Source organism: Oreochromis aureus, linkage group 7 (assembly GCF_013358895.1).
Source record: "Oreochromis aureus strain Israel breed Guangdong linkage group 7, ZZ_aureus, whole genome shotgun sequence".
Taxonomy (NCBI): domain Eukaryota; kingdom Metazoa; phylum Chordata; class Actinopteri; order Cichliformes; family Cichlidae; genus Oreochromis; species Oreochromis aureus.
In genome coordinates, this window is record NC_052948.1 from 42,793,757 (window position 1) to 42,820,653 (window position 26,897).

At 41.1% G+C, this 26,897-nt stretch overlaps 2 protein-coding genes across 3 annotated transcripts; both read right to left on the reverse strand.

The window, feature by feature from the left end:
- Positions 1-593: 593 nt before the first annotated feature.
- On the reverse strand, positions 594-3,051 carry nfkbil1 (nuclear factor of kappa light polypeptide gene enhancer in B-cells inhibitor-like 1). Its single transcript, XM_031742536.2, has 4 exons — positions 2,506-3,051; positions 2,299-2,411; positions 1,535-1,646; positions 594-1,454 (listed from the first exon to the last, which is right to left on the reverse strand). Exons 1-4 carry the CDS (start codon positions 2,777-2,779, stop codon positions 865-867), a joined length of 1,089 nt encoding a protein of 362 aa, XP_031598396.1. The 5' UTR covers positions 2,780-3,051; the 3' UTR covers positions 594-864.
- Positions 3,052-5,299: 2,248 nt separating this feature from the next.
- On the reverse strand, positions 5,300-25,463 carry LOC116322532 (apelin receptor B-like). 2 transcript variants are annotated; one of them, XR_005613779.1, is made up of 2 exons: positions 25,312-25,463; positions 5,300-7,260 (listed from the first exon to the last, which is right to left on the reverse strand). XR_005613779.1 is itself a non-coding variant. In XM_031742622.2 (2 exons), the coding sequence occupies exon 2, from the start codon at positions 17,346-17,348 to the stop codon at positions 16,029-16,031; it is 1,320 nt and encodes a 439-aa protein (XP_031598482.2). In that variant the 5' UTR covers positions 17,349-17,998; positions 25,312-25,390; the 3' UTR covers positions 15,167-16,028. The 2 variants fall into 2 exon arrangements, 1 of the variants encoding a protein (XP_031598482.2); XM_031742622.2 differs by lacking the exon at positions 5,300-7,260 and adding an exon at positions 15,167-17,998 and having other exon boundaries at positions 25,312-25,390.
- Between the last annotated feature and the right edge of the window lie 1,434 nt (positions 25,464-26,897).

Sequence of the window (26,897 nt, forward strand, 5' to 3'; positions counted from 1 at the left end):
GCACATTCTCATATGACCAGTTTATAAACCAGAGGTCAGAGCTTCATCCATTAGGACTTTCAGGATCGCACTCAGAATCTGAATATTACAACAACTAAAATCTCTTTGAGCAACTTATTTTTTTCCTCGTAGATGGCGAGACAAGCCGCTTCCAGTATTTTGACAGATAGCTGTCAGATAGTAAGAAGAAAGGTGGTTTTGGCTGCTCCCTTATTTCCCAAAGGGTCACCATAGCGGATGGATCCGGGCGCTGAGCTTGTAACTGGGAGCAGCTAGCAAGGTTGTATTTGTGTCTCCTCCTCTTAGTGACAAACCAGGGATGTTCACAAATAACCGCTAGACCTAAAATACAGATATAATACTATACAAACGCTGTCATCACACAGTTCATCCGGTTGAGCGGAGCCACTGCTTACAAAACAGAGAACGTGGCGGTGTCGTAACAAGGTGTGGACTGTTTTGTAAAGTAGATTATGTCGGCTGACCCTCTGCAGCTATAACAGCTTCAGCTGTCTTGGGAAGGCTTTCCACGAGGTTTAGGAGCATGTGTATAGGAACTTTTGACCATTCTTCCAGAAGCGTATTTGAGATCCTCTTTATGGAAAAGAAAAGACAAGCTGCTTGGCTCTGATGACCCATATGACATGTTCTCATCAGTGGGGGAGGCAGAAAGACAATAAATAAGATCCAGGAAAACTTGCTAAACATTATGTGGCCGAGAGTGTCCATGTGTGTCTATTAAGGCACTCTATCGTACAGTAAAACAATATATTAAGTTTATTCTTTGATCAAATGGGCAGAAAAACAAACCAACCAACATGTCATGACTGTGCATCAGCACATATAACGTTCATGGTGTGATTTTCAAGTCTTCAAACTCTGAGCCAGTCTGTTGAGCTCCTGTGACAGAGCGGTGACTGTATCCAGGATCTTCTGTTTGTCCTTCTCCTCCAATCGAGCTTCACATCGCTGAGCGAATTTATCGGGGTGCCACAGCGCTTGCTGCTTTCGAAGCGCTTTACGAAACGTCGGTACGTCCTTTCGGTCCACACCATGCAGCATGACCTCGATCATCTCCTGGACCGTGCCTCTCGGAGCCGGCCAGGGGATGTCATCGAAGCTCAGCTTTGTGCTGCCTGCCGAGGTGCCACCCTGAAAGGTCGCCGCGCACCTTTCATCATACTGCCGCTTCTTGCCACGCCGAGTCTCCTCCTCTTTGCGAGCTGCACGAGCCAGATATTCCTCGTGCTCCTTCTGCAGCCTTTTGTGCAGCTCCCTGCTGCTTCGCTCTTCTTCCTCTTTCTCTCGTTTACTCTTGCTTCTTTTCCACCCAGAAGATGAGGCTGCGAGTCTCTGGGCCTGGGCGTGTTTTTTATCATAGTATTCCTTCCGGATGCGATCAGCCCAGTCCCCAAAGTCTTCCTCGTCATCATCAACGGGAAGAAAGTCATCAGCTGTGAAACAAATACAGCAGCGTTATCATCAAGCAGAGAGAGAGTCAAACTCAGATTCATCGGTGACGTTTAGGATTTACCATCATATACTCCAAAGGTTTCATAGAATTCATCCTCGCATTCGTCAAACAGCTTCTCCAGGAATTCCTTTTCAGGGTCTGCTTCACGTGGATGGCTCATGTTTTCTGCAGCCTGCGATAAATGTCAGGGAAACATGTAAATATTACTGAAGACGCATGGAAATCAATCTGAGATGGATAATCCAACACATCAGAGCTGAGCTCAGTTTATTACAACCAAATTCATCGGTAATGAGGTCTGGCTGTGCTGAGTAAGAAACCCTCACACACTCACCCTGCATTTCCTCAAATCTAATCTTAGGTAATGTTATGAACCACGTAGCTTTGAGCTATTTATAATCCCGTGACTCACAAACAAATTCCATGACAACACCTCCTCTGTGGTCTTCCTCTTTTCCTCCTGCATGGCAGCTCCATACTAAACATCTTTAGTCCAATATATCTACTCTCTCTCCTCTGAACATGTCCAAACCATCTCAGCCATGCTTCTCTAACTTTGTCTCCAAATAGCTCAAACTGAGCTGTCCCTATGACGTACTGTTTCCTGTCGATACTGGGTACTCTCAGTAAAAGCCTTCACATCCTCTACTCTGTCAGGCTTTGGATGTTTGACCACAGGTATTTAAACTTATTCACCTTCACCACCTGTCCTCCTTGCATCTTCATATGCTACATATCTTAGCTGTCCCACCTCTATGTCCCATGTTTAGTTTGATGGGATTTGTTTATTCCGGTTTCAGTTAATAGTTTCAGCTCACTTTTACCTCTGGATGTTTCATCCAGTTCAGCAGGTCTTGCGGTGTGACTCCGGCTCTGTTTTGGACGTTTAGGGCTTCAGGGCAGTGTTTTCTCAGAGGCACCACCAGGTCATCTAACGCTGAAAGAGCCCCCCCAAATACACAAAGTTAACAATTAGCGGCGGACAAAGCTATTTATTCAATTATTAATTTTAATCTCCAGGTCATCCTCACCCGTTTTTCCGTGTTTAAGAGCCCTGTTGGCCGCGACGTGTAGCGCCGTGTCCCCTTTGTGGTCCCTCTGGAGAACATCGGCTCCGTGTTTCAGCAGCAGCCGCAGAACAGCGTCGTCCCCCAGGCAGCAGGCCAGGTGCAGCGGGCTCCTCTGTCTCTTACCCTGGGAAAAGTTCACATCCAGATCCGTGTGTTTCCGTAGGTATGATTTCAGTTTCATCAAACTGCCGTCGTTCACGTACTTCCACACCCGCGTCTGTTTGCGGGACACCATTACTACACACAAACAAATGCGAGGCTAATTTGGATTAGCTTTTGCTAACAGGATTCGGTCCGTCTTTTTAATAGGTCCGGAGTTAGCAAGAGCAAGGAAACAGGTTCCGGGGACCGATAATGTCCTGTGTTACCACAAGATGGCAGCATTAACTACGAAAGTGAAAAATTACGTTTTGCATTGCTGCTGAGAAGGTCAGGTCCTACAACATGTTTGTCTTGGATTAAGATAACGTAGTATAGCATGCAGATAAAAATAAATAATAAAACTAAATAAACTAAGCAGGTTACAGGTCTGCCCCTCATCATGTGAAGACAGATATATTGTATTGTATTTCAGTGCAATGTTTCCAGCTTCTTCACAAGGCAAATAATGAGCATTGTCATGCACTCCACTGTTCCCTGATAAAAGCTTTGCCACATGACTTTGGACATTGTTTTGAAGTTTGATTTTATGTCCATAACTGTGACTAAACCTTGAGCAGAGAAACAACTGCTCCAGCTGCCTGAAAGCTGCCCGACTGCATCTCGCTGTAGAGCAGGGCCTGAAGCATGAATGAAGATTCTTTATTCAGAAGCACCACTTCAGTTTGTCAGCTGCAGACAGGATCACAGGGAATTCATTTTACTGAGAGACTACACTGTAAAAAGAAATCACTCACAGTTTGGCTGATGTCAGTAATCTTTTCCAGTTTGCTTTAAGTGCACAGATTTCAAATTGAGTTTAGCTAAGCAGAAGAAATTTTCCTCAAAATGTACAGTTGTAAGTTTGCACAACTCATTAAATGAAGTTCATAAGAAACAAAACTGCCAACCTATAACACTAACATTCCTGCCTTTTCCAAAAATGAAAGAATTATAAGTCACTAATAGCAGCCTCACAGGCTAACTTCATATCTGCTCTTGCATAAAATGACCTCACAGGCACCAAACTGAAGAACCAATGCAAAAAGAAAACAAATATATGTGGAACAATCATCTTTATTACCCTTATTTCATTCAGTGTAACATCTTAAGTTGTTTTATCAAATGTTAGTTGTAAGCTTTCCAGAAGAAAGCATCTGCAATTGGCAAACAATGGGAAATGCCTGTGGGCACTTATTTTTGTAGTTATTTTGATGTTATACACCCCACCAACCAACCGGGAAATTATACTTTTGAATTCTGCAGCAGATTTAAACTCAGGGCCATATTTTCATTTTCCTCTCTCATAACATCTCTGATTCAGGTTATCTCAGCCAAATTTATGAAGACACAAATCAAAGATGACTTTTTGCTAATGAAGCAAACTCAGCGGAGCTGCCATCACACCAACTATTTGAATTAAAACAGAAGTAGCAGCAGATCAATTAAACACTAAGAACATCAGGGGTTGATGCAATTTGATGCTTGTCCACAGATTAGATGCAGAGGCCCTTTTTGCTCGTATCAATCGCTTATCACAGAATCACAGCTCGGCTCATAGAGTGTGATGAAATGAGGGAGACTTGTAACACAGGAAGTGATCATTTATTTACAAAACATAATTAAATGAAGAGAACATGTTTGTCAGTAGGTCATTAGAGTAAAGCACGCATGGAAGTGTGGGAGTGTGCAGAGAGCAAAGGAAATCCGAGAAATCACGTTGTAGCCAAGCTGGTCCGAGCCAAAATGCTGGTGTCGGCTCCTCAGCGAGCCCCTGCAGAACAACAACCCAGTGCCTAAGGGGTCATCACAACTTTATACAAATTTGAATTTAGTTGCGACAATCCTGCAGTTGTAAGCAACATGGGAAAGATTCTTTATTTAACATCTCCACTTTGAAACGTATTACTGTAAAACTGCTGCATGACCTAGTTAAATCAGAAGTCCCTTTTTAAAGACAAAACAGAGGCTTCTGGCACAACTTCACCTACTATCCAAACTGCATGGAGACGAACAAGGTCTGAAGAGGTCGAAGCTCCAATAACACATGTAGTATAAAGAGTACTGTTCTTTATACTACAAGTGTCGTTGGAGCTTTGACCTTTGACCTCAGATGTTTAAGCCTTGTTGTGCAAAATGATGCGTGTGCAGAATATGACCCAGCAATTCATTTGAAAAGAGAAAGTTTCACTGTGCTCACCTTACATTTAAGTTCAACAACTGGATAGGAAAGAAGGTGGTCCAATGTAAAAGTGCTGTGTGGAAACTTCTTTAAAACGACCGTGGCTCAGGGGGTTGGGAAGGGCACCTGTAACCGGAAGGTCGCCGGTTCGATCCCCGGCCTCTCTGTCCTGGTCGTTGTGTCCTTGGGCAAGACACTTTACCCTACCGCCTACTGGTGTTGGCCAGAGGGGCCGATGGCGCGATATGGCAGCCTCGATTCTGTCAGTCTGCCCCAGGGCAGCTGTGGCTACAACCGTAGCTTGCCTCCACCAGTGTGTGAATGTGAGCGTGAATGAATAATGTCATTGTAAAGCGCTTTGGGTCCCTTGAAAAGCGCTATATAAATCCAATGCATTATTATTACATAAAAATCACACTGTTCATTCAATATTACTCAAAGTAGAGTATTTATTTTAGCCTTAAGACATGTCTGCACCCCAGAATCAGCACTTAACTTATTTTAAGCCTTACCTTAACCTTAAACAATGTCTTTACCCTAAAATCTAATGATTTACAATAATCGACTGGCTTTTTTTGTCTCCAAAAGGAAGCAGGGTCGCGTCAGTGTGACTGCATAAACAAAAACCTGTTTGTATAAACAGATTTATGTCCACACGACATGTAAAATGAGTCAGAACACACAGAAGCACAAACATACTGTGTGTGGCAGTGGATTGTTGGGAAAGAGTCCCTCCAGTGTGTGGCTGCAACAACATGCGACAGCTGGAAACTCTGATTTTGTTTTCGCTCTACGGATGAATTTGTTGGGAGTATTAAAGGTTTGTGATCTTCCCCTCACCTCACCGATGAAATGAATTAAAGCTGCAGCACATAGCCTCTCTGGATGTTGCTCTGATGTAAGTTCTTTTTCGATTTGATGCTCATCAACCGTTACCTGTAGCGCTTGTAATGCTCAAGTCAGTGCAGCTGAGCCTCTGAACTGGCTCAGTGCTGCACTGCGGGCGACAGTGCCTCCATTTAGGCTCGAGAGAGGGAAGGATGCACAATGGAGAGGATAGAGGAGAGAATGAAGGGACACTTTGTGCTCGGTGAAGAGGACGATCTCCTCTAAGACTCACTAACCCAAGATCCGGAGTCTCCCAAAGCTTGGGCACTTCCGCTCTTTCGGAAAAGACGTGTCTCCACTAGCGATAGCTGTCTTGTGTGAATGCTTTTGAAATGGCATCTCAGGAGAGACAGAGAAGAGGGACACATCCGATTTGCCACTTTAAGTCTTACATCTGCAGCTTACTCTATTGTAAACTCTGTTGTCTTCAATGCAGTACTGCTTCATTGTCATACATGCTCTTAGAGAAAGTAACTTTTCACATCATGTGTCTGCTTCCTTAAAAATAAACTGCAGGAGAGTATGTAAAGCAGACAGGCCTCAGGTGGAGCTTGCAGGTCTTGCACAGGGCACTGAATGCAGAGAGATGCTTTTGAATGACAGGATATCCCAGTGCAGGAACTCCTACCTTGCCTACCCTCCTTTTAGTCTTCCTGCTCGGGCTGCTGACTCCTATCCTGTCCATGGGGTCTGTTAATCTCTCGGGACAGTACAGGGAGGAGATCTGGAATACCGGGTGGCAGGAAGCTGAGGGTCTTCCAAGACTCTCCAGGGGTCAGCATCTCATCCTACCACACTATTGCAAGACCAGGCTCAAGGTCTGGTTTACTGGCGGGGCCGCTAAGTTGCTATTGTTAGGCTCAAGGAGAAATGTGTGCACACTTCCTTTGACTATTTTCTGCTTGACCTGAATTATTGGGTTCTGATTTATGACACTTGGACACGTGTTTGTAGCACACAGAGTGCCTGATTTTTAAAGCAACACAATAGCTGTTTGTCACCCATTTATATGACATTGAATCAGTTGAAAATCTTCTTACTTTGCCATTAAGGAAGCAATTTGAATTTACTTGATAAAGAGTTGACCCAGTCTGCTGATGGACTGGGGTTGCATATTTCCACAGGGTTGTGTTTTCTCTGCATTTAAAGGTCACCTCTAAGGTCAATGATGGTAGGAAAGAAAGAAAGGAAGAAATAAAAAACTGTGTAGTGAATATTTGAACTATCGTGAAAAAAAAGGTTTATAATAATTATAAACTGTACACGTGGACACTATATAAGATACACCTTGCTAATAACAGTTTGGAGCCCTTTTTAGTAACAAAACTGCTTTAATTCTTCATGGCACAGATTCGACAAGGTGATGGAAACATACCCTGATAGATTTTGGTCCACACTGACGTGACAGGATCACACAGTTCCTGCAAATTTGTCTGCTGCACATCCATGATGGGAATCTCCAGTTCAATATCATTCCAGAGGTTCTCATTTGGATTGAGATCTGGTGACTGTGGAGGACATGTGAGTAGAGTAAAATCATTGTCATGTTCAAGAAGCCAATTTGAGATTATTTGATCTTTGTAACATGGAATGTTATCCAGCTGGAAGCAGACATTCCAAGATGGGTACAAGGCGCGATGGATCCATGCTTTCATTTCATTTATGCAAAATTTTATCATTCGAATATCGTAGCACAAATTGAGGTTCATGAGGCCAGACAACACTTTTCTAACCTTTTGTTGTCCACTATTGGTGACACACTGAAAACTGTAACCTCACTTTCCTGTTCTTAGGTGACAGCAGTGACACCTGGTGTGGTCTTGTGCTTCATAGTTTGAGATGTTGTGTGTTCAGAAATGCTCTTCTGCATACTTTGGTTATAATATGCTGTTATTTGAGTTACTGTTGACTTCCTATCAGCAGTGTAGCTTTCTTCTAATGTCTGACCTCACCCAGTTATTTTCAACCAGAGAACTACTGCTTACTGGATAATTTCTCTTTTTTTGGACCATTTTCAGTAAACCCTAGAAATAGCTGTGTGGGAAATTCCCAGTAGATCAGCAGTTTCTTAAAAACTCGGACCAACATATCTGACACCAAGAACTATGCCTCATTCAAAGTCACTTAAATCCTCTTTCTTCCACATTTTGATACTTGGTTGTCTTGACCAAGTACCAAAAGCACCGCCTGTCTTCTGTTCCTAACCTCATTTCCTTAACCTCAATGAAAATGCCATTGTAAAGAAAAGGAAAAGTGAGTAGGAGAATTGCTAAGGACTTAGGGAAAGAGAAGAGCAGTGTGCTAAGAATTGGAACAGTCCTCACGAGGAGTGTTGAGAGCGAACCCCACTTATTGTTCCTCAATGACACTCTTTTCATGAAAAAGCAGAAATGAATGAAATGAGCTTCTTTTTCTCAGCAGTGCACACGATGAGCAACTTCTTTCTGCTGAATTTGTAACAAGTGTTACTGTGTTAGACTGATGCCTGAATGTTGTAATGTGCTATTAAAACTAAGTGATGCACACATTCATCCACAAGCCACAGTAACATAGTAACTGGGATGGTAAATAATGTTTTGTCTTCTTCTGCACACCATACAGATCAGCTGTTCCACACAGATTTCAGGTTTATAGGGTCGAACAATTTGTACAGATGCAGTACTGATTCCCTCCATCCACTGATCCCAACTGAAGTAAGGTACTGTGGGTGGAAATCAGAGTTCACCCGAATGACAGATTAGACTGGAGGACCAGCAGTGAGGCTGTGTACAAGGTCTAAAGTAAGCAGGGGCAGCATCAGTGCCAGAGATGCCAAAAAGAAGAACAAACTAGAAAAATTTGCATTTCCTGCGAAAATGCTGTGTGGATGCCTTAACGCTGAAGCTGTCTGCTGAAAAAGCTCAAAAAGTTGAAAAGTTGCAAAAAGTTGTATGGCGGTGAAAAACTGAAAATTCTGCTGAAAACAGGTGAAGAAACAGAAGTTTTTGCTGAAAAAGAGGTGAAAAAGCAAAAATTATACTGAAAGGGGTAAAGACGGAGAAATTTTGCTGGTGAAAAGTGGTGAAAAAGGGGTTTTTTTGCCCTGAGCAGGATTCGAACTTGGCCCTCCTGGTCTCAAGGCAGCTATTCATCTCTCTGAGCCAAACTCATTCTCACAAAGAAGAGGTGAAAAGGCTAAAAATTCTGCAGAAGAGGCGAATCAGTAGAATTTCTGCTGAAAAGAAGTAAAGAAGCAGAAAGTTACGCTGAAAGGAGATGAATCAGCAGAATTTCTGCTAAAAAGAGGTTTTTTCTGAAAACAGCTGAGATTTGTGCTGATAAGAGGTGAAAAGGCTGAAAATTTTGCAGAAGAGGTGAATAAGCAGAATTTGGGCTGAAAAGAGTTTTTTTCTGAAAACAGCAGAAAAAACAAAAAATTTTGCTGAAAAGGGGTGAAAAAGCTGAAATTTGTGTTGAAAAGAGTTAAAAAAGTATAACTGTTAACTGAAAGAAATGTTGCCATAAGCAGGATTTGAACTTGAACTTGACTCCCAGTCTGAGAACGGCTGCTCATCTCACTGAGCTAAAACACAGCTCAAACCGGCAAGGAAAACTAGTGACCCCACTGATAATGTGGCAGAAATGGGCAAAAAATATTGCATAAAAAATTCAATATCTCAAAAAGTATAGAAGTTATGAGCACCAAAAGTCATAGCCATCATTAGCAGAAACAGCAGAATTTTTTAAAGTTTGAACTGAGAAAATCGGCTGAAAACTGAGGGAGTAGTTGAGTGCCAAAAAACGTACGGAAGCAACTGGAAAAATAAAGAATAAAGAGAAACAGGAACTCAGTAGTGTGGATGCCCTCAAAGGCATCCACACAATTAATCTGCAAGGTTAGAAGAAGCACTCGTGAGAATTTGGAGGCGTTTGAGTGAGTGAGGGTCAGAGGTCACTGAACAAACTGCTCACCATCATGGACAACCCATCACACCTGCTCAATTAAACCTTTGTGAAGCAGCAGAGCTCCTTCTCCCTCTAACTGATTCAACCACGAAGAACACTTAGGGAAACCTTTCTATGGTTCTCTCTGTAAAAATGTATAATAACTTCATTATGTGACAGGATCAATACAGTATCTGTCTATCTCTCTATGTATAATTTTCTGTGAAACCATACAGTTCAGAGAGCTGTGAGCCGGAAGAGGAAGGGTGATCCAGAGTAAGAATCCAGTGAAATATTTGTGTCGCCTCTAACAGTTTCCTGTAATAACATTTTAAAAATACACAATATCAAAAATACAGTACTGCAATTTTATTTATTTGGAGATAAGGTCAGGTTGAATAGAAATGTACAGTTTAGTGAGAAGGCAATACTTTAGAAATATATTGTCAACTCTTACAGAATTTGTAATCTTTTTTGTTATTTTCAATGTGTAGTGAAAGAATTATAAATGTATGAATTGCTCATATTTCCTACCGTAATATCCGTTAAAAACAACAACATTGTGGGTGCGGCTAGCTTGATTGTCACTGTATGACCCCAGTTATGATAAGATCGTTGTGGTTAAAACCAAACTGTGTGTTTGCAATATGGCTTTTCCCTGATCTCGACGCTGATACTCTGCGCTCCTATCTGACTGAGAAGTTGGGTGAGTCCGTGACATGTCGGAAAATTGACACTGCCCACAAATGATTTGGATCATTTCATGTTACTGCTGAATGTGATGACGTAAAGGATATGTATTTATGTTCGCCGCTATTTTGAGGCTCGTAGGCCTAAGAAGAGCAGAGGCAGCGGAGTCACTGCCGTCACAGGGAGGACTGGGGTGCAGCGGCAGTGCACTGAGTCAAACACTGGTTATTCTGAAGCAGCACAGGGCGGCAGCTTTCAGTGGGGTGCACATGGCACGCTGAGATAAATGAGTATTAATATTGTCTCTTTTAATGGATAAACTCTTGGTGTTCTGTAATATATTGTGTGCCCAAGAAACGTTTCTATCTAAGCAAGATCTAGAAAAAACGAACTGTTTGCACAAAGACTTTCATGGCGTTGGTGAATCTACCTCTGATCTGAGCTCCAGGGTGGTTCGTGGGAGAATCTCTGGTGGTGTTGCTACACTCTGGCACAAGATGTATGATCAGCTGGTGAATGTTGTCAGACTGAAATTTGATTGGGCTTTAGGAATTGAGATTATTGGCCAAGATAGAAAGTTTACTATTCTAAATGTATATGTGCCCTATGAGTGTCCCCAGAATGAGGTTAGGTGTCTTAATAGACTGTCCTGTGTCATGTCTTTCATTCAGGACATTGACTCCACTTGTGTATCCATTGAATGCGGATGTATCTGATGGTAGATCTTAATTTGCAAATCATTTACTGCAGTGCTGCTCTGATACTGGCTTGACTCTCTCTAGTAAAGTCTTTTTGTCTGATAATAGCTGCACATATATTAGTGAAGCATGGCACACAACATCATAGCTAGATCATTGTATTTGCAGAGCTGATGCTCATGACTCTTTATGAGCATTAATTATGATCTTGCTCTTACTGATCATGTGCCTGTGTCTTTAACTCTAAATCAGTCTGACTTCCTGCTTATTAAGATTGAGCTACCAAAAGATGCATCTGCATGTTATGATGTCAACTGTAAAATCCCCCAACATGGGGCTGAGTTGTGTTCCTTCGATGTGAATATTGTGGAGTCCCTACTTGTGCTGAGCAGTTCATTGTCTAAGACTAAGACGTATAAAATTAAATCAGGCTGCAAGTTACGTGCAGAGGAGCTTCATGCTGAGGCCAGAAGGTCCTTTAAGGCTTGGGCAGAGACAGGGCGGAAACATCCAGCCCTCTATTTGACCATAGGAAACACACAAATGCTAAATTTAAGTATGCTCTCCGTTTTATTAAAAGGAATGAAGTGTTAAGACATCTTTTCCAGCTAATGTTGATGGTGTTAGTGGCTCTGAGGAAATTACTCGAATGTGGCAGAAACATTACTGTGATCTATTGAGTTGCCATTTTTGCAGTGGATGAAATTGATAATAAGGAAGATGTTGTAGTGTTATAACAAGAAATTTATGATGCAGTTAGGACATTAAAAGACTATAAGGCATGTGGGATGGATAAGATATCTGCACATTTGAAATTTGCTAGTAGGAAACTTTCTCCTTTGGTTGCTTTTTGTTTCACAGGATTCATAGTTCATGGTATTCTGCTGGATTCAGTTGTTGCTGTTATGTTTGTACCTGTTATTAAGGACAAAGTGGGGAAAAATGCATTTGATTGTGTAAATCATGAAAAGCAATTTTATAAGTCATACAACAGAGGGGTTCCTAAATCTTTGGTTAGAGTTCTGTCCTTCTCGTATGCCCGTCAGTCCGTGCACATAAAATGGGTTTACTGTGTGTCTGCCCCCTTTTTATGTGAGGAACGGGCTTAGACAGGGGAGTATTCTGTCTCCTCTTTTGTTTAATGTTTATATGGATGATTTGTGAAAGCTGTTAGATGACTGTGTAACAGGTTGTGTAGTTGGTAATACCATATAGTGCTGGCCTTCAACAGTTATTGAGGGCATGCTCTCAATGTGGTCTAGAGTTCGATATTCATTATAACGGCAAGAAGAGGAATATTTTTATTGACAAAAGTAAGAAGGACCAGAATTTAGTTATTCCTGAATTCTCTCTTAAAGTGTGTACTCCAATTAAATATTTAGGTCATTACATATCTCATGATTTGTTGGACGGTATAGTCATTTTTAGACAATGCTGCTTAATGTATGCACAAGCAATGTTGAGCTGTAAGTTTGGTATGTGCACTGTTCCAGTGATTGTTGGACTCGTCAAAGCCTTTTGCACTCCAGTGTACACTGCTCATTTGTGCAAGAGCTACAGAGAAAGCAGTATGCGGAAACTCACTGTAGCATATAATAATGGAATGAGGTTGATGCACAAGTTGCCAGGATGGAGCAGTGCAAGCCAAATGTTTGTTAGTGTTGGAGTACCTATCTGTTGTGCTATAATTCACAATCTGATGCACAGTTGTATGTGTAGGGTAAAGGACTCCAGAAACAGTATAATTACATCTCTGACTGACCCTGCACTAAGTTCAGTTTATTCAAAGTTATGGAATCACCGGCGTTATAGCCTCTGTGTAATTTTGTGATATTGTGGAATTTGTTTTACATTTTCTTTTTTTTTTATGCATTTTGTATGTATTTTTTTATTTGCTATGGGCCTGTGTGTGTCTTTAATAAAGTGAAACTAAACTAAATTCAGACTTTGGTTTCAGGACTTAAGGGCAAAGAAATTCTTCTCGTTAAAACTGTTGAATGACTCTTTGGCTGGTTTTCATTTTCTCGGTAGCACATAGGCATGTATGGTTATGAATGTACATAATTATTGGTAATTTATTTTATACACCATAGCTTCGATTTTTTCCCCAGACAGGACAGCTACTGTCCATCTTAGCGCAGGCATGAATGCACCTTTAAGCTGCAGAAGTTACCAACAGAAAGCTGTGCTAATTGTCAGGTTTTCTCTGAGATTAAAAAAACAAATAACTCCATGTTTGTGTTTATCCTAGAACGTACTGTCCCGGTTGTATATGATTCATTTGAGTGGGAAATGAAGGCTGTTTCTGCTCTCGGGATTCCCTGCGGCAAGCCTGCTTCCAGTCTAGACATGCTTAATTCACGCTCACTGTAATTACAGGAGAATGAAAACATTGGTGTAATAATTCCTGAATAGTCATGTCAGTCACCCAATCAAAGGGAGTAATTCTCTTTTCTCTGGTGTAGTTTAGCAAATCTGTAACATGAACATGTGAGCTTCATAAATCCTGGAAACCCATGAAAATAATCTGAGCAGATTATGTTTCACAGCTAGCTTTCACTTTGATGCTGTGGAGGATAATGTGACTGGCCATCTTGTAAAACAAAATAGCCATTGCATGAGACTCTGAAGTTTCACTTAGAAATATTTAGCTGCACTGGCTCGAGTATACAGTTTGTCCTTAGTTAATTTGCACCTGGATGTTTGTCCCAGTTTGAAAATGTTAAGACTGAAAATTGACAAAAAGCTCAAGATGTTTGCGCTCGTCCTCTAGACTAAATTCGGATAAAGATTTTTCTTGCATGTCTGTGTGTGTGTGTCGTGGCTCAGAAGAGATTAAGGAAAACTGAGACTGTGACTGAGAAGGCAGAGCGAGTGTGGCTGCAGCTGTTGAAGTTCCTTCTTTTAAAATAACAAAGTCTTTTTCGACTTTCCCAAACTGAAGTCACAGCTGCAGTTTTCCTCCTACAAGAAATTCAATTTGGTCACATTTACCCAAAATACAGTCACATGTTTGTGTAAAAAGAAAAGTAAACCTGAGAATTTTTACAGTGTAATATGGTATTTTACTTGTGGTGAGTGCCAAAACTCATCGGAATGTAAATGTTTAAGTTAAAATCATTAATTTAGTCGTTTTGTAGCTGTATTTTATTATTTAATGTTTAGATATTGACTGGTGTGAATGCATCTGTTGTTTAGGTATCGACTATTATGAGTGCAACTAATATAGCAATTAAGATCTCAGTTCCTCTCCAAAAGTTTTGCTGCAACAAAGCTGATATGTTACCATAGTAAAGATTTTTTAAAAAGGCAAGAAACTGAGTTCAGGGTTCATGAGAGAAATATCACTATAAAGGTTATACTGTGCTGTACTGTATGGGTTTCTGTGCTATATAGAAGAGTATAGTAGGTATATTTTGAAGTAAGAGCTCAAAGCTAAAGGAAATCCTCCTCCCAGTTCTTTACTATAATTTCCAACAGTGTCACCTTTAAATGTGGTGTTCAGTCTTAACTGATTTAGACAAAGCTCTGCTTCATCTAAGGTTTTTACAAAGAGACGGCAAGTCCACTACAAATTAGTAACCCAGGATTAATCCAATCCCCGAGTCTCCCCGCTGTCACTGATTTTATCCTGTAAAAAGCTCATTAGAGTCCAAATTGGTTATTCCTATTCTGAATTAAAGCTCAGTGTGCTACCACATTAATATTGATATCTACCAAAATAATTCAGATGCATTTGGGATACACAGCAGCACGGATTACGAGTGAAGTTTTGGTAATTAACACTTAAGATCCTACTCTGTCTGGGACGAAGCCAAATGCCGTGCGGTTGATCCCATTTGTGCTCACTGATTAATTTGGGGAGAATTGTAAGAGAAGAAACAAACACGCCTGAAGAGGGAAACAGAAGACCGACGTGCATTTCCTCCAGACATACTGTATGCTTTGATTTCGGCCCCCCGAAACACAATAGGAGGGAAGGCTGCCTCCTCTGAGCAACTCACCAAACAGGAAGACGCGTATTCACTGGATTGGAGAAAATACATTCCACAAGATATCACAGCAGGGTATAACAAAGTGAGAGAGAGCGAGAGAGACTGGGGGTTTTTTTCCCTTCAAAGCACCGGCTTTTAATTACAAATCATAGACATAAATTCAAAAAATAATGTATATTCACAAAAATGGGTTTTATGTTGTTACTAGTGAACAAATTCATTCATATTCAAAGGCAGACACATCAGAGCCTGTCGATACAGCCACCTTTTAATCGGGGCTTTCTGCAACTAGAAAACATTTGTCAGCTGCCATCTGTCTGTCTGGTCTGTCCACCCCCCCAACCTCTTACTCTACTCTTATCAGACTCAAACACCTCTTGCTGACTAACTCACACCCTTCTCACACTCACACACACACACCCCCCCCACACAGACGTAGTCCTGCTGGCTGCGGTGCAGATACTGATCAGTCAAGACAGATTTCAAGAGCACAGTTTCTAATATGTCACACCTCCACCTCAAGAGTTTATTAATAAAAAACAGGAAAGGGAGGGGGAAATTGCATGGTCATAATCAACCTAATATAGTTTCCCATGACTTGAGAACATGATTTGAGACTTCATAGCTCAGTACTTTTGCAGAAAGTCCACAGGAGAAGACGAACTGATGAGTATATCAGTTTTAATAAAAGTACATTCCCCTTATTTTTAAATGAGTCTCTCTTATGTAGCTCAGTTTCAGTGCTGCTGAAAAAAAGAAAAAGAAAAAAAGTGGGTTTCGGTGTGGTCTGACACCAAAACCACAAGCCTTCAGTCAATAGTCCAGAGCGAGAGCAAGCAAAGGTTACACCCCGAAACTGGCTGCTGCTGGACCATAAACAAGCACTCAGTACTGGAAACTTTTGATTCACCTACATTGTTCTGCAGTGTTCATTTTGACCCCAGCGTGCCTCTGGGTGTTAATCCATAGTCACACCTTTGTGGCTAGAGACTGAATCTCTGTCTTCTGTGAGGACAGGGAGCTAGCCGGGCTCGCATGCAGGAACTTCTTCAGGTTGAGTAGGCACAAGCACTGGGATCTAAAGCGCAGGTCGAAGAAGGCGTAAAGGAAGGGGTTGAGGCAGCTGTTGACATAAGCGAGGCAGGTGGCGTAGGGGTGAGCCAGCAGGAGGAAGCGCAGGAAATCACAAGTGTCGGGAAACAAGTCCAGGTAGGTGAGTGCGTCAGCGCTCTTCAGGATGTGGAAGGGCATCCAGCATGCAGCAAACACCACAACCAGTGTGGTGATGATCTTCAGCAGGCGTCTCTTGCGCTGGTCTTCTTTGCGCAGGGTGTTGAAGTGGCGGTTGACGGTGCAGCCGATGAAGCCGTAGCACACCATCATTGCCATGAAAGGTAGAAGAAAGCCCAGAGCGGAGGAGGAGATGCTGAGGCCGGCAATCCACAGGTTCTCCTGGTGTTTCTGTGTCACCACCAAACTGAAGTCCATGGCACAGGATGTGCGGTTGGTTTCTGCATCGTACTTGGTGGTGCGGAAGACGAGAGTCGGAGCGGCCAGTATAACAGACAACAGCCAGATGGCTATCAGGGAGCCTTGCATCTGACCCCGGCTGCGCAGCTGGTTGCTGGATAAGGAGTGGACGATGGCTAGGTAGCGATCAAAGCTCATGCAGGTGAGGCAGAAGACACTGGCGTACATGTTGAGCAGCACCACGTAGCTGCTTATCTTGCACAGAGCCACTCCGAAGGGCCAGTGGTAACCCATGGCTGTGTAAACAGCCCAGAGAGGTAGCGTGACTACAAAGGTGAGGTCGGCCAGGGCCAGATTTCCGATGTAGACGTCAGCAGCTCGCCGTTTGCCTTGGGCTCTCCACACGGTGAAGATGACCACTCCATTGCCAGAGAGGCCGAGGATGAAAATGAGCATGTACAGTACTGGGATGACAGAGTATGATGGCGTCCACTCTGAGTAGTCACACATTGAGGAGTTGTCTGACTCCTCATAGTCCTCGTAGTACTCGTAGCCCACAGTTGTCTCCATATTCACCCTTTCCTCTTTTCTTATCCTTATTTTTTTTTTTAAAAATTGAGAACGGGGTGAAAAAAAACCCCCACTTGGTTCACAGCAGCTGACAGGACTCAAGTCTGTTGCTGTGTGTGAATTCTGCTTCCACTTATATACCCCCACCCGACTCGCACCCTCCCACTGCCCTCCTCCTTCCTCCTTTGCATACACCCCCTTCTCTCCACTGACTCCCACACTAGCTAATACACCGTGAAGTAACTTCATTAAAGCCTGTCAAAGTTTTATATATTTACAGGTAATTTTTCACTTTTGTGCACAAAATATTTTCAACATGAACAGAATTCTGGAGGCAAACTTAAACTGTGCAGACTCTCAGACAGAAAAGCAGCAAACAAAACCACCAAAGAACTACAAATTTGACTCCCCCTGTAGTTTAAAAGTGCAAAAAATGTCTTATAAAATTCTATACAGGAAATGAAAAATGAAGTAATTATGAGCAAAGAAAAGCAAAGACAAACAAAAAAAACTTGTAACATTGTTCTTTTTTTGTGCATTTTTTGTACATTTTTTGTACTTTAAAAAAAAAAAAAAACCACACATTTAATTTCCCATATTCAGTTTGTACAAAAAAAACAAACAAACCTAAAATCTAACTTACAAATATAACATAATTAATGAAAGTTCATCAGATAAACAGACATGTTTGGACAGGAGCTCAGAGTTACACCTGGGCACAGCAAGTTCCTTAAAGTGGCCAATTTTCATATCAATAGAGAGTCGTTCTGGTAGTGGGCGATCCTGATTACCCGAAACCCGAATAAGAAACTGAAGGTTTTTTACCTGGATTTTGTTTTGTTTTGTTTTTATCTTGCCAGTACATGCTCAGACATGTGGAGCCACAAAATGGTTTTGGTCTGTTGAATTAAAGGACACAAAAACCGTTAAAACAGGCAAAGATTTCAATCACAGCCTTAATATTACCTTTGAAGATAAACTAAAAGATAGATTCTGCAATTTATTTGAGATGAATTTTTATTTTGCTGGAGATCTATATTTATAAATGAAAAAAATAAAAACACAATAGTAATACTAATCATCTATTTTAAAAATAAATGCTAAAAAGTGCCTCTGTAAGCAGCAAAACTTACAACCAGTGTGAAACAAAAGACACAGTAGCCACCGTGGGTGGTACAGGTGCTGCTAATGACATTAATCAAAGTTCTGTTAGGTGCAGAGCTTTAATCAACACCATTAGTAACACCTGTGTTTACCTACAGTTTCATGTCTGAACGTCTTCCAATCCTAAATTTTGGAAACTTGGATATACATTTGTATAGGGTGACCACATCCCAATGTGGGACAAACAGTGTTTGTGTGGGACAAAGTGGGACATGTTTATATTGGGAAGCAGTCAAATGAAATTTTTAAATGCAACTTTTTGGCAACTTTATATTAAGAATGATAAAAAAGCTGAAGTTTGTTCTTAGGGTCTCATGTGAAAGTCTTTATATATATTCACAGTATTCTCTGTGATTTCATGGTTACTTCAGTTGCTGCTCTGTCTTTGGGTTTCAGTAGAAATGCAGCCATAAATTACCTTTTTTGAGTCACATCTGTCAATTTTAGAAATTCTTAGCCAATTATGACACACACACACACACACACACACACACACACACACACACACACACACACACACACACACACACACACACTATGTCACTTCATATCATGTTTTCCCTGTGTGAAATTGAAAAACAACTCTGGTCACCCTGCTTTTATTTAAAAATCAACCCTCAATTCCTCTTGAGAAAACAAAACAAAGCAAATTAAAGTCTTCTTCTCTTCTTTGCTGTTTTGCTGGCCCAGGTGGAACATCTCAGTCTTCAGTCGGCTCCGTCTCTCAGCACAGTGGCAGCAGTGGCGCCAGGGCACAGACCTTTAGACACAACTACTGTATCACTCAACAATCTTCCTCCACTGATCCCTTCCTCCACCACTCCACCATGCTTCGCCTGTCCTCTCCTTAGTCATCCCCCTCTTCCTCTGATTATGAAGATGAGGATATATTCCCATCTCCCGTCCTTTCACCAACATCATTTACTGTTACAGAGCTGTTTGTTGTTGCCAATTATTGTGATGTGTTGTTAGCTTGCGGTACTGGGTAATCACAGTGATGTGACTGCATTTGTGTTGCCTCCACATTGTGAGCCTTGATTGTCCATCCAGCTCTTTGTTTTTTTTTGGTCTGAGTTCATTGGGCAGAACAGGAAAACAGCAAAGCAAAGTGAATCAAAGCAAGCTTCCTTCTTGTACTCTGGTGGGACAGAAGTCTGTTTTTAGCTGTTTGTTGACAGAAATGTGAACATATAGTTGAATAAAACACCAGACCTCGATAATCAGCCCGCCACCCACTCACTTTTCCCAAAAATAAAACCCTTGTTATGCTTTGTAGAGGAGTTTTAGGAAGATGAAATTTTTTTAAAAAGTCTCCTTTAAAACACATCAAGACAGAATCTGTGAATCTTGTGTGATGCATGCATTTCTTGAGACCACAAAAAAAGTATTTTTTCCTTCTATTTTTATTCTTGAAGGTTGGATACTGAGTAACTCCTTGCAGACCATCGACTGCTTCACTTAATCACATCAGAGCCTGTTTCCACAATGTCCAGCTCTTGTTTTTCCTCTTTAATTGGCCACCTGTGTGTGCCGTAGTGTTTGTTGTTGTAGTCCACTCTCATGTGTGGCCTTGTGCTGTAAACCACATGCCATGAATGCACAAAGATGCTCCTTGTGTTTTGCCTTTTCTTCAAGCACTTTAAGGCATTTCACTCTTAATCCCAGCCCTTCACTCAGCTGTCATCCGTCACAAAGACATAAACACACGCTACAGTGGAAGTGTGTCTGCAGGGCTGCAGAACGCCTCTCTGATCTTTTATCGCAGCCTCGTGTGTTTGCGTGTTTATGGACCTCTTTCAGTGATACTTATAGCCTTATAGCGCTAGAGGAGCATGAGGTGTGTGTTCTCTCTGTTTAGGTGTGTGTGAGAGTTGGTGGGGGTCTGACAGTTGTTTGATGTGTGTGTTAAGTTGTCAGACCACATGCACACCAGCACCCCCGCCTTCCCCCACTTTACCAAGGCAACTGTCTCCGCAAAGGCTTTATTTGTGTTCTGACGAACTCTGAGTCAGACTCGTGTGGAAAAGTTATGATATTGCCCGTCTGATACAAACACCCGAGAGCAGTTTAACAGCCCTGATGATAAAATAACCCCTGAGGAGATACTGATCAGCACCGGTGATATTAGCAATTCAATTACAGCCTGATATCCACTTTTAATTATGAGAAACTCATTAAAGCTAACACTTGAGTCGCTCCTGGAGAGCGAGACCATTTGGGTGTCATTCTGGTCTTTTAAGAAGAGACGCTGGGGTGATTGACACCAAGTTGTTACCAACAGGGTGGAAGTTTATGCATAAATATTTCCGCAGAGACTACGGAGCTTTACAGCTTTACATTTGTTTGGCTGAACCAGTGTTGAGCTCATCTTTTAAGAAGTGATTACCTTGCATAGACTTGTGGCAGCTGGTGCCCAGTCGCCCTGCCAGACTGTGGGTGGGGAAAAAAGTTTTCCTCTGTAGCTTTTCTCTTGCAGATGATACAGAGTAAAACGATCAAACTTTTTTATTTTGGATGTCTCACTTGAGTCTTGCATAGCTCTACTTTAAGTTATTGTTATATTTTTATTTTTTTTAAAAGAGCAGCAGTTAACACTGCTGCTTCAAAGCAGAAGGATCCTGGTTTTGAACATCCTGGTTGTTCCCCCAACTCTCTCTGTGACATTTGCATGTTCTCCCTTGAGGTAGTCAAGCTTCTCCCCACAGTAGAAAAACATGCATGTTGAGGTATTCTTGTGATTGTAAATTTGCCATAGGTGTGGATGTTAGGGAGTGTGGTTGTCTCTCTGTGTTATCCCTGCGATGAACTGATGGCCTCTCCAGTGTGTAACTTAGACTCCAGCCATGCCTCCCGAATTTAATAACTGGGTGATGGATTATTATTTTTATTATTAACAGAAACAAATCATTGTTGATTCCAGACTCTTTGTGGGATTTGTTGACAAAATGCAAACTGTATTACTGGAACAGATGATATCCTCAGTGACACATTTGGTCCAGATACAGCAGGATGGCACAGAAGCTATGAGTACTGAATACATAGATTTTCTTATCTTCTATTTGTCCTCCTCACATTTAGCACTGTTTCAGTTGTTTTTCGTTTTCACTGGCATAATGAATACATGACGTATAGTACTTGGAGAACAATTATATTAAATAAAAGGTCACAAAAGATCAGGGAATAGCCATGCTGCAGCACCCGAGCTGTGTAAATACTAATACTGCGCTTTCTTGTTTCCTTGCAGCACACGTGCAAGAGGTCAGAGGATTTTTTTCTTTGTGCACTTTTGACCTGCGTGTCATTCAGATATCAAGAAGAACAGCAGCTAATCTCAACAACAGGTCAACCCACTGCAGACTTGTTAGTGTTTTCTGTTTGTAGGTCATCTGGCCGGGACAGTCTGTTGATAGAAATCTTCCTGCTTTCCAAAGTGTTGCTGTCTTCTGAGCCAAGACAGAAATATTTATCAAATACAAATCCGAGGACAAGACAGGAAAATCCTGAATATTTTTTTGTTTTTATAAATAACTCAGACTTGCACTCTGGATCGCTCGTGAAAATAGAATATTTACAGAGAGCGTCTCCTCGTCTCTCAAGCTGAGAAGAGTTTTGATCATAAACAAAACGTGATGAGCTAATTGGTGATTTATAGAAGCACTGTTGCAAGGCAACAGCGCCTTGTTTACAGCCACAGAGCGCTGTATCAGTGCATTTTCATTTCCTGTCTGCCGCAGGATAATGACCTATAAGGAGGTTTGTTTGTTTGGTGATGGTAGGAAACAGATACAGCATATAATAGTGAGAGATGTACAGTAACTCGTACCGCCCTTGTTTACAAAGACACAGAAGTATGAGATGTGACTGTGTCGTCTTCAGGTCACAGCCTTGGTGAGCAAACCTGCTTTGCTCAGAGTATTTATTTACTTATTTAATAGAGCTGACTCTGTTTAGAAGACGTGAACGTGACGATGTTTACTACTCACTATTGGTTTGAGTGTTGAAGTCTTTTGAAGCTGCAGACTGGAGTTGTATTATGCATGCTGCAGGATTTAGCCTGCTCAGTTTGTTGCTAATATGGGGGGATGGGTGAGGACATGGGGACGGGACCCTCTGAAAGTTTTTAAGGCATCAGGTAGATAGGAATTACAGATTACAACTGCAGTTACTGACTATGCAAAGCTCAAATAGTAACATTACAGGAGTGATGAAAGATGAAGTAACTGATATTAGTTAGCAGCAGGTGCAAGCTGTATGTATACAACAAGAAGGTCTATATAAAACTGAACAAATAACTGAAAAACACTAGCTGTAGTCCATCTATGAGGTGCAATGTACAGAAGTTTTCATGCAATCATCATCGGCACGAATGTTAATGTGAATGGTAATTTTAGGGTTTTTATTAATTTCTTGTAACTGTTCTTTTTTCCAGAGTAGAATGATTCTATAGCACGCATCTTTCATCTGCACAGGCTCAAATATATACATACGGCCCCAGAGCATGACGGTACCACCACCATGCTTAACAGTTGCTCGACTGCTCTTAAGTTTGAACGCCTCACCTTTACTCCTATAAAGATACCTCTTGTCATTGTGAACAAAAACTCTTTGTCTCACCAATCTTACTTAAAGTACTTAAAAGAGTACTTAAAAATTCTCAAAGGTGTTTCTTATCAACATCACCCAAGATTGCTCATTTTGGCTCTACCATTGTGGTCTCAGTGAATTAAAACAATAGCTAATGGGCTTGCCTTCTGGACATAGGCTGTATTAGACATGTCAAATACCTTTAAACCACCCGTCTTCCACTTGTGTTGGGCAGAAAAAGAAAAACATAGTGGATTTACTGATAGCAGACTAAGTGGCAACTGAATCTGTAGCTGTGTCATTAACTGGCAGTTATGCATGTGAATGTTATGTGTTGAGGGAGAGGATGCATGCAGATTTGACGATCCAAACCGTTTGGGAACAATAGAGATAGGACCAGTGGTTCCCTGCAGTAAAACCCACAGTTACACATCCTTCTTCCTGCAGGGATCATCCAGCAGGCAGGAAAACTTTATCGTCTGCATTCCTTCGCCTTATTTTTCTTCTTCTTCTTCTCGATGGAAGACCAATGTTATCCACAAGATCACTAGGTAGCCTAACAACTGTGTGAACTATTCCAAATGAACCTCAAGGGTTTAGTAAGTGTTTGAGTCTTTTATCCCTCACATGTAACATGAACATTTTTATAGATTTTTATGGCTGTCCAAACTTCACAGAGTTTTTGAAACACAAGCCTCTGGTTTAGTTTCAAGGTTGAGAAATGGACACACACACACATCCACAAAATCCTGCATGTTCATAAAATTACACCCATGCTGCACTGGATGCAATACAATAAGCTATTGTAACCTCAAACCAGAGGTCTTGATGGACATGTGCTTTTGCCATTAGTTCAAAATTATAAAAGGCTATGAGGTCACTTGCTGGCGTGTGTTAACACGTACATCCCTTGCTCTCTCTCTCTCTCTCTCGGTCTCTCGAGTGGACACACTTATACTCACACAAAGCAAATATTAAGACAAGAATATAGGCTCTCTTAGTGCCTGTTATTAGTTTTTTTTTTTTACTGTTATTGAGAATTTCAGTATTTGAAGGATGCTCCCATTAGTTCCCTACCACTGTATCCTATGTGCACTATGCACTTACTTGTGTAGCATGAATTTCTACAGATTAGTGTGGCCCCAAAACATTGCGAGAGGAATGATAATCACAGCATTTAACTGTCTGACACTTTTATACACATAAAATGAAAATGTAAACTCAATGCTCCTTAGCTAACTACTGGTTGATGATGTATCCTCCTCTTATGCTGTGGTCAGATTGTCCACTTGTTCACTCACTCATCCACTAGTGTTTGCTACATAGTGGGGAACACGTGCAGACAGCTGTTTATAGATTTCAGACCCTACTTGGACGTACTAAAGTTGCATAATTATCCACCTGATATTTCTAATTATTTCTGTTTCTGAAACACTGACAGACGATCTGCACCACATTTGAAGCTACAGACGCCTGAAGATTATTTTTGAAAACGTACATGTTGTAAGCAACTTATATCTCTCCACATTTATATAAAAATAATAACATATATATGTGCACAGACGCTTGTTACAATATAATTGAAAATAAAGATGGTAACTGCTTGGGGTTGCTACTTTTTTTAGGCAATGTCTTACATATTACTTGTCATTTTAAAAAAGTGTGTTACGTAAAGCATTACATTACTTATTAGCTTATTAGCTCCCTTTAGTACAGTACTGTGCAAAACTCTTGATGATGTGCTTAACTTAAAATAAAAAAGAACAAAGAAATCCTCTGAAACTGGTCAAGTACAAGGACTGGACTGAAAATGGGTGAAAATGCAACCAATGTCCAACGGAAAACACATCACATAATTAAGAGTTAACAGTATAAATGTTGGGCTACAGTCCCTCATACTGGCCACAATCTCTGTGAGGACACATAGAACACCTATTATTTGATTTTTAAGGATTAACTCAAAGCTGTTTTAAAGTTTTAAAACAACCCAAAGAACACTTCACAGAAAGTGCTGTAGCTGCTGTAGCTGCTGCTCTACTACAGAAGAAGGTACTAATAGAAATGAAGGGTTCAACCGCACAAGTGTGACTCCTTGGCTGTTTAACGTAACTCTGGGTTAGCTAGGGTTGTTAGCTTTGTATTAGCATGCTGTTTTTGTAGAAGCTTGTACTGCTGTGTTACTTTCTGGGAGGTCGCTAATTGCATATAAAAACTGTGTACAAGTACAGCTACAACAAGTATACTGCACTGAAGCTGAGCCAGAATACTGCTTTGTGTCTAAAAATAAGATCCATCTATTCATGCAGTTATTTAAAAATATTATAACTGCTTATCCAGTTTAGGGTCACAAACCCAGCTGTAACCCAGGAAACCCAGTAAAACAAGATCCACTATAATAAATCAAATGATATACATTTCTGATAGGAACTTTGATTCTCTATAAAGACAGGCCCAACTCACTAACCTCAGTATTTTTCACACTTCTCCAGGTCTTTGTTGATGTAAGGATCTGCCTGACGTTTCTGTTGGTGTTATCAAATGCTGGCAAGTGCTTCTACTCACCAGTGGCTACGTTATCAGGGTCAGAGCAGACTCTGTCCCTCCCACACAGACACATGCATGCCACAACTAACATATCCCAAGGTTTGACCTTCATATAATAAAGACAGCTTCATCTTAAAATTTGAATGAAATTTCAATGAAATATTGTTCTTTTTGTCCCCCTCACGTGCCTGTAAACAGATTAATGGCCCTAAAACATGAGTAATGCCCGGACCTAAAACACTCACCTACAGCACTACCACCCCCTCCTTCTTTGTGTATCCTCTTCAAGCCCCCGGTTTCCTTGCCGGGGAAAAAGAGGACTAGATGGACAGGAAGAGAGGAGACAGTGGGGATGTGACAAAACAATGGCAGGAAGTGGCTTTAGATCAATACAGATTAGTGGAAAACATCATCAACGCAGCAGAGCGGAGTCAACAAACATCCCCTAGTGAAGAGATAAACATGCCACACGAACAGTGCCAAAAAATCTTCACATGAGACGGGTCTTGTTATGGGATATTTTACACCTTAAAGCAGCAGAACATCTCCTACATAATACAAAATATGCTGAAACTGCTGAAACTTTACTCATGAGCTACAACATTTTCATTGTCACTGGCTTTTGATTTACAAAAAACAAAACAAAAAAATGAGTAGTTGTTGCATGTTAAACACCCGTTATAGATTAAAAGCATCACTGGATGACTTTAGCTAATTACTATAATCATATGTTAAAATTGGAATGGTTTAACCACAGTGAATTAGAGCTGTAGGTATTTTTAAGTTATGAAGCATTCCTCTGTGTTTTAAATATGCAAATAGATAAAGTATAATCATCCTCTGACAGCTTCAATTGCAATGAATGTAATAAACATGCTGAGCAGTCCAGCCTGCAGGCTTCCATCGGCTTAAATGTACATTGTTATACAGTGTTTGATATAGGTAGGTGGATAGAGCCAAATATCTATGATATCGATACCAACCCTGTTATTGGTATTGGAAAGACACTAGTGTGGTAGGATAGATATTGATTATTGCAGAAAGTTAACATCACAGTGATTTAGTCGGCATTAAAATGTGTTCAGAATTTGCGAGTTGACGATTCATGTCATAAATCATGGCACACTCTCCTACATAAGCTGCCTAAAAGTATCGGTATCGGCAATACTGGCCTTGTATTCACTTGATATCAGATCGATTCCAGGCTTTGCAGTATCGCACGGCACTAGTGTTTGAGTGACATCCCAAAAAGAAAACGCGCAAATTGAAACACAAAGGCTAATCAGGAGATTGTGAACGCGGTGAAACGAAAACAACTTGAAACAGAGGGGGAGGTTCAGCAGGTCAGAGGTCACATGGAGGTTACTAAAACAGAAAACCTGATAGGAGTAGAGGTTGTTTATTGTGTAATGTTGGGATTTAGAGATTCTTTTATTGCTGCCATATAATCTGCCTTATGATAAATGCATTAATAACATGTTCTACAGTATTATTTTATCAGTAATA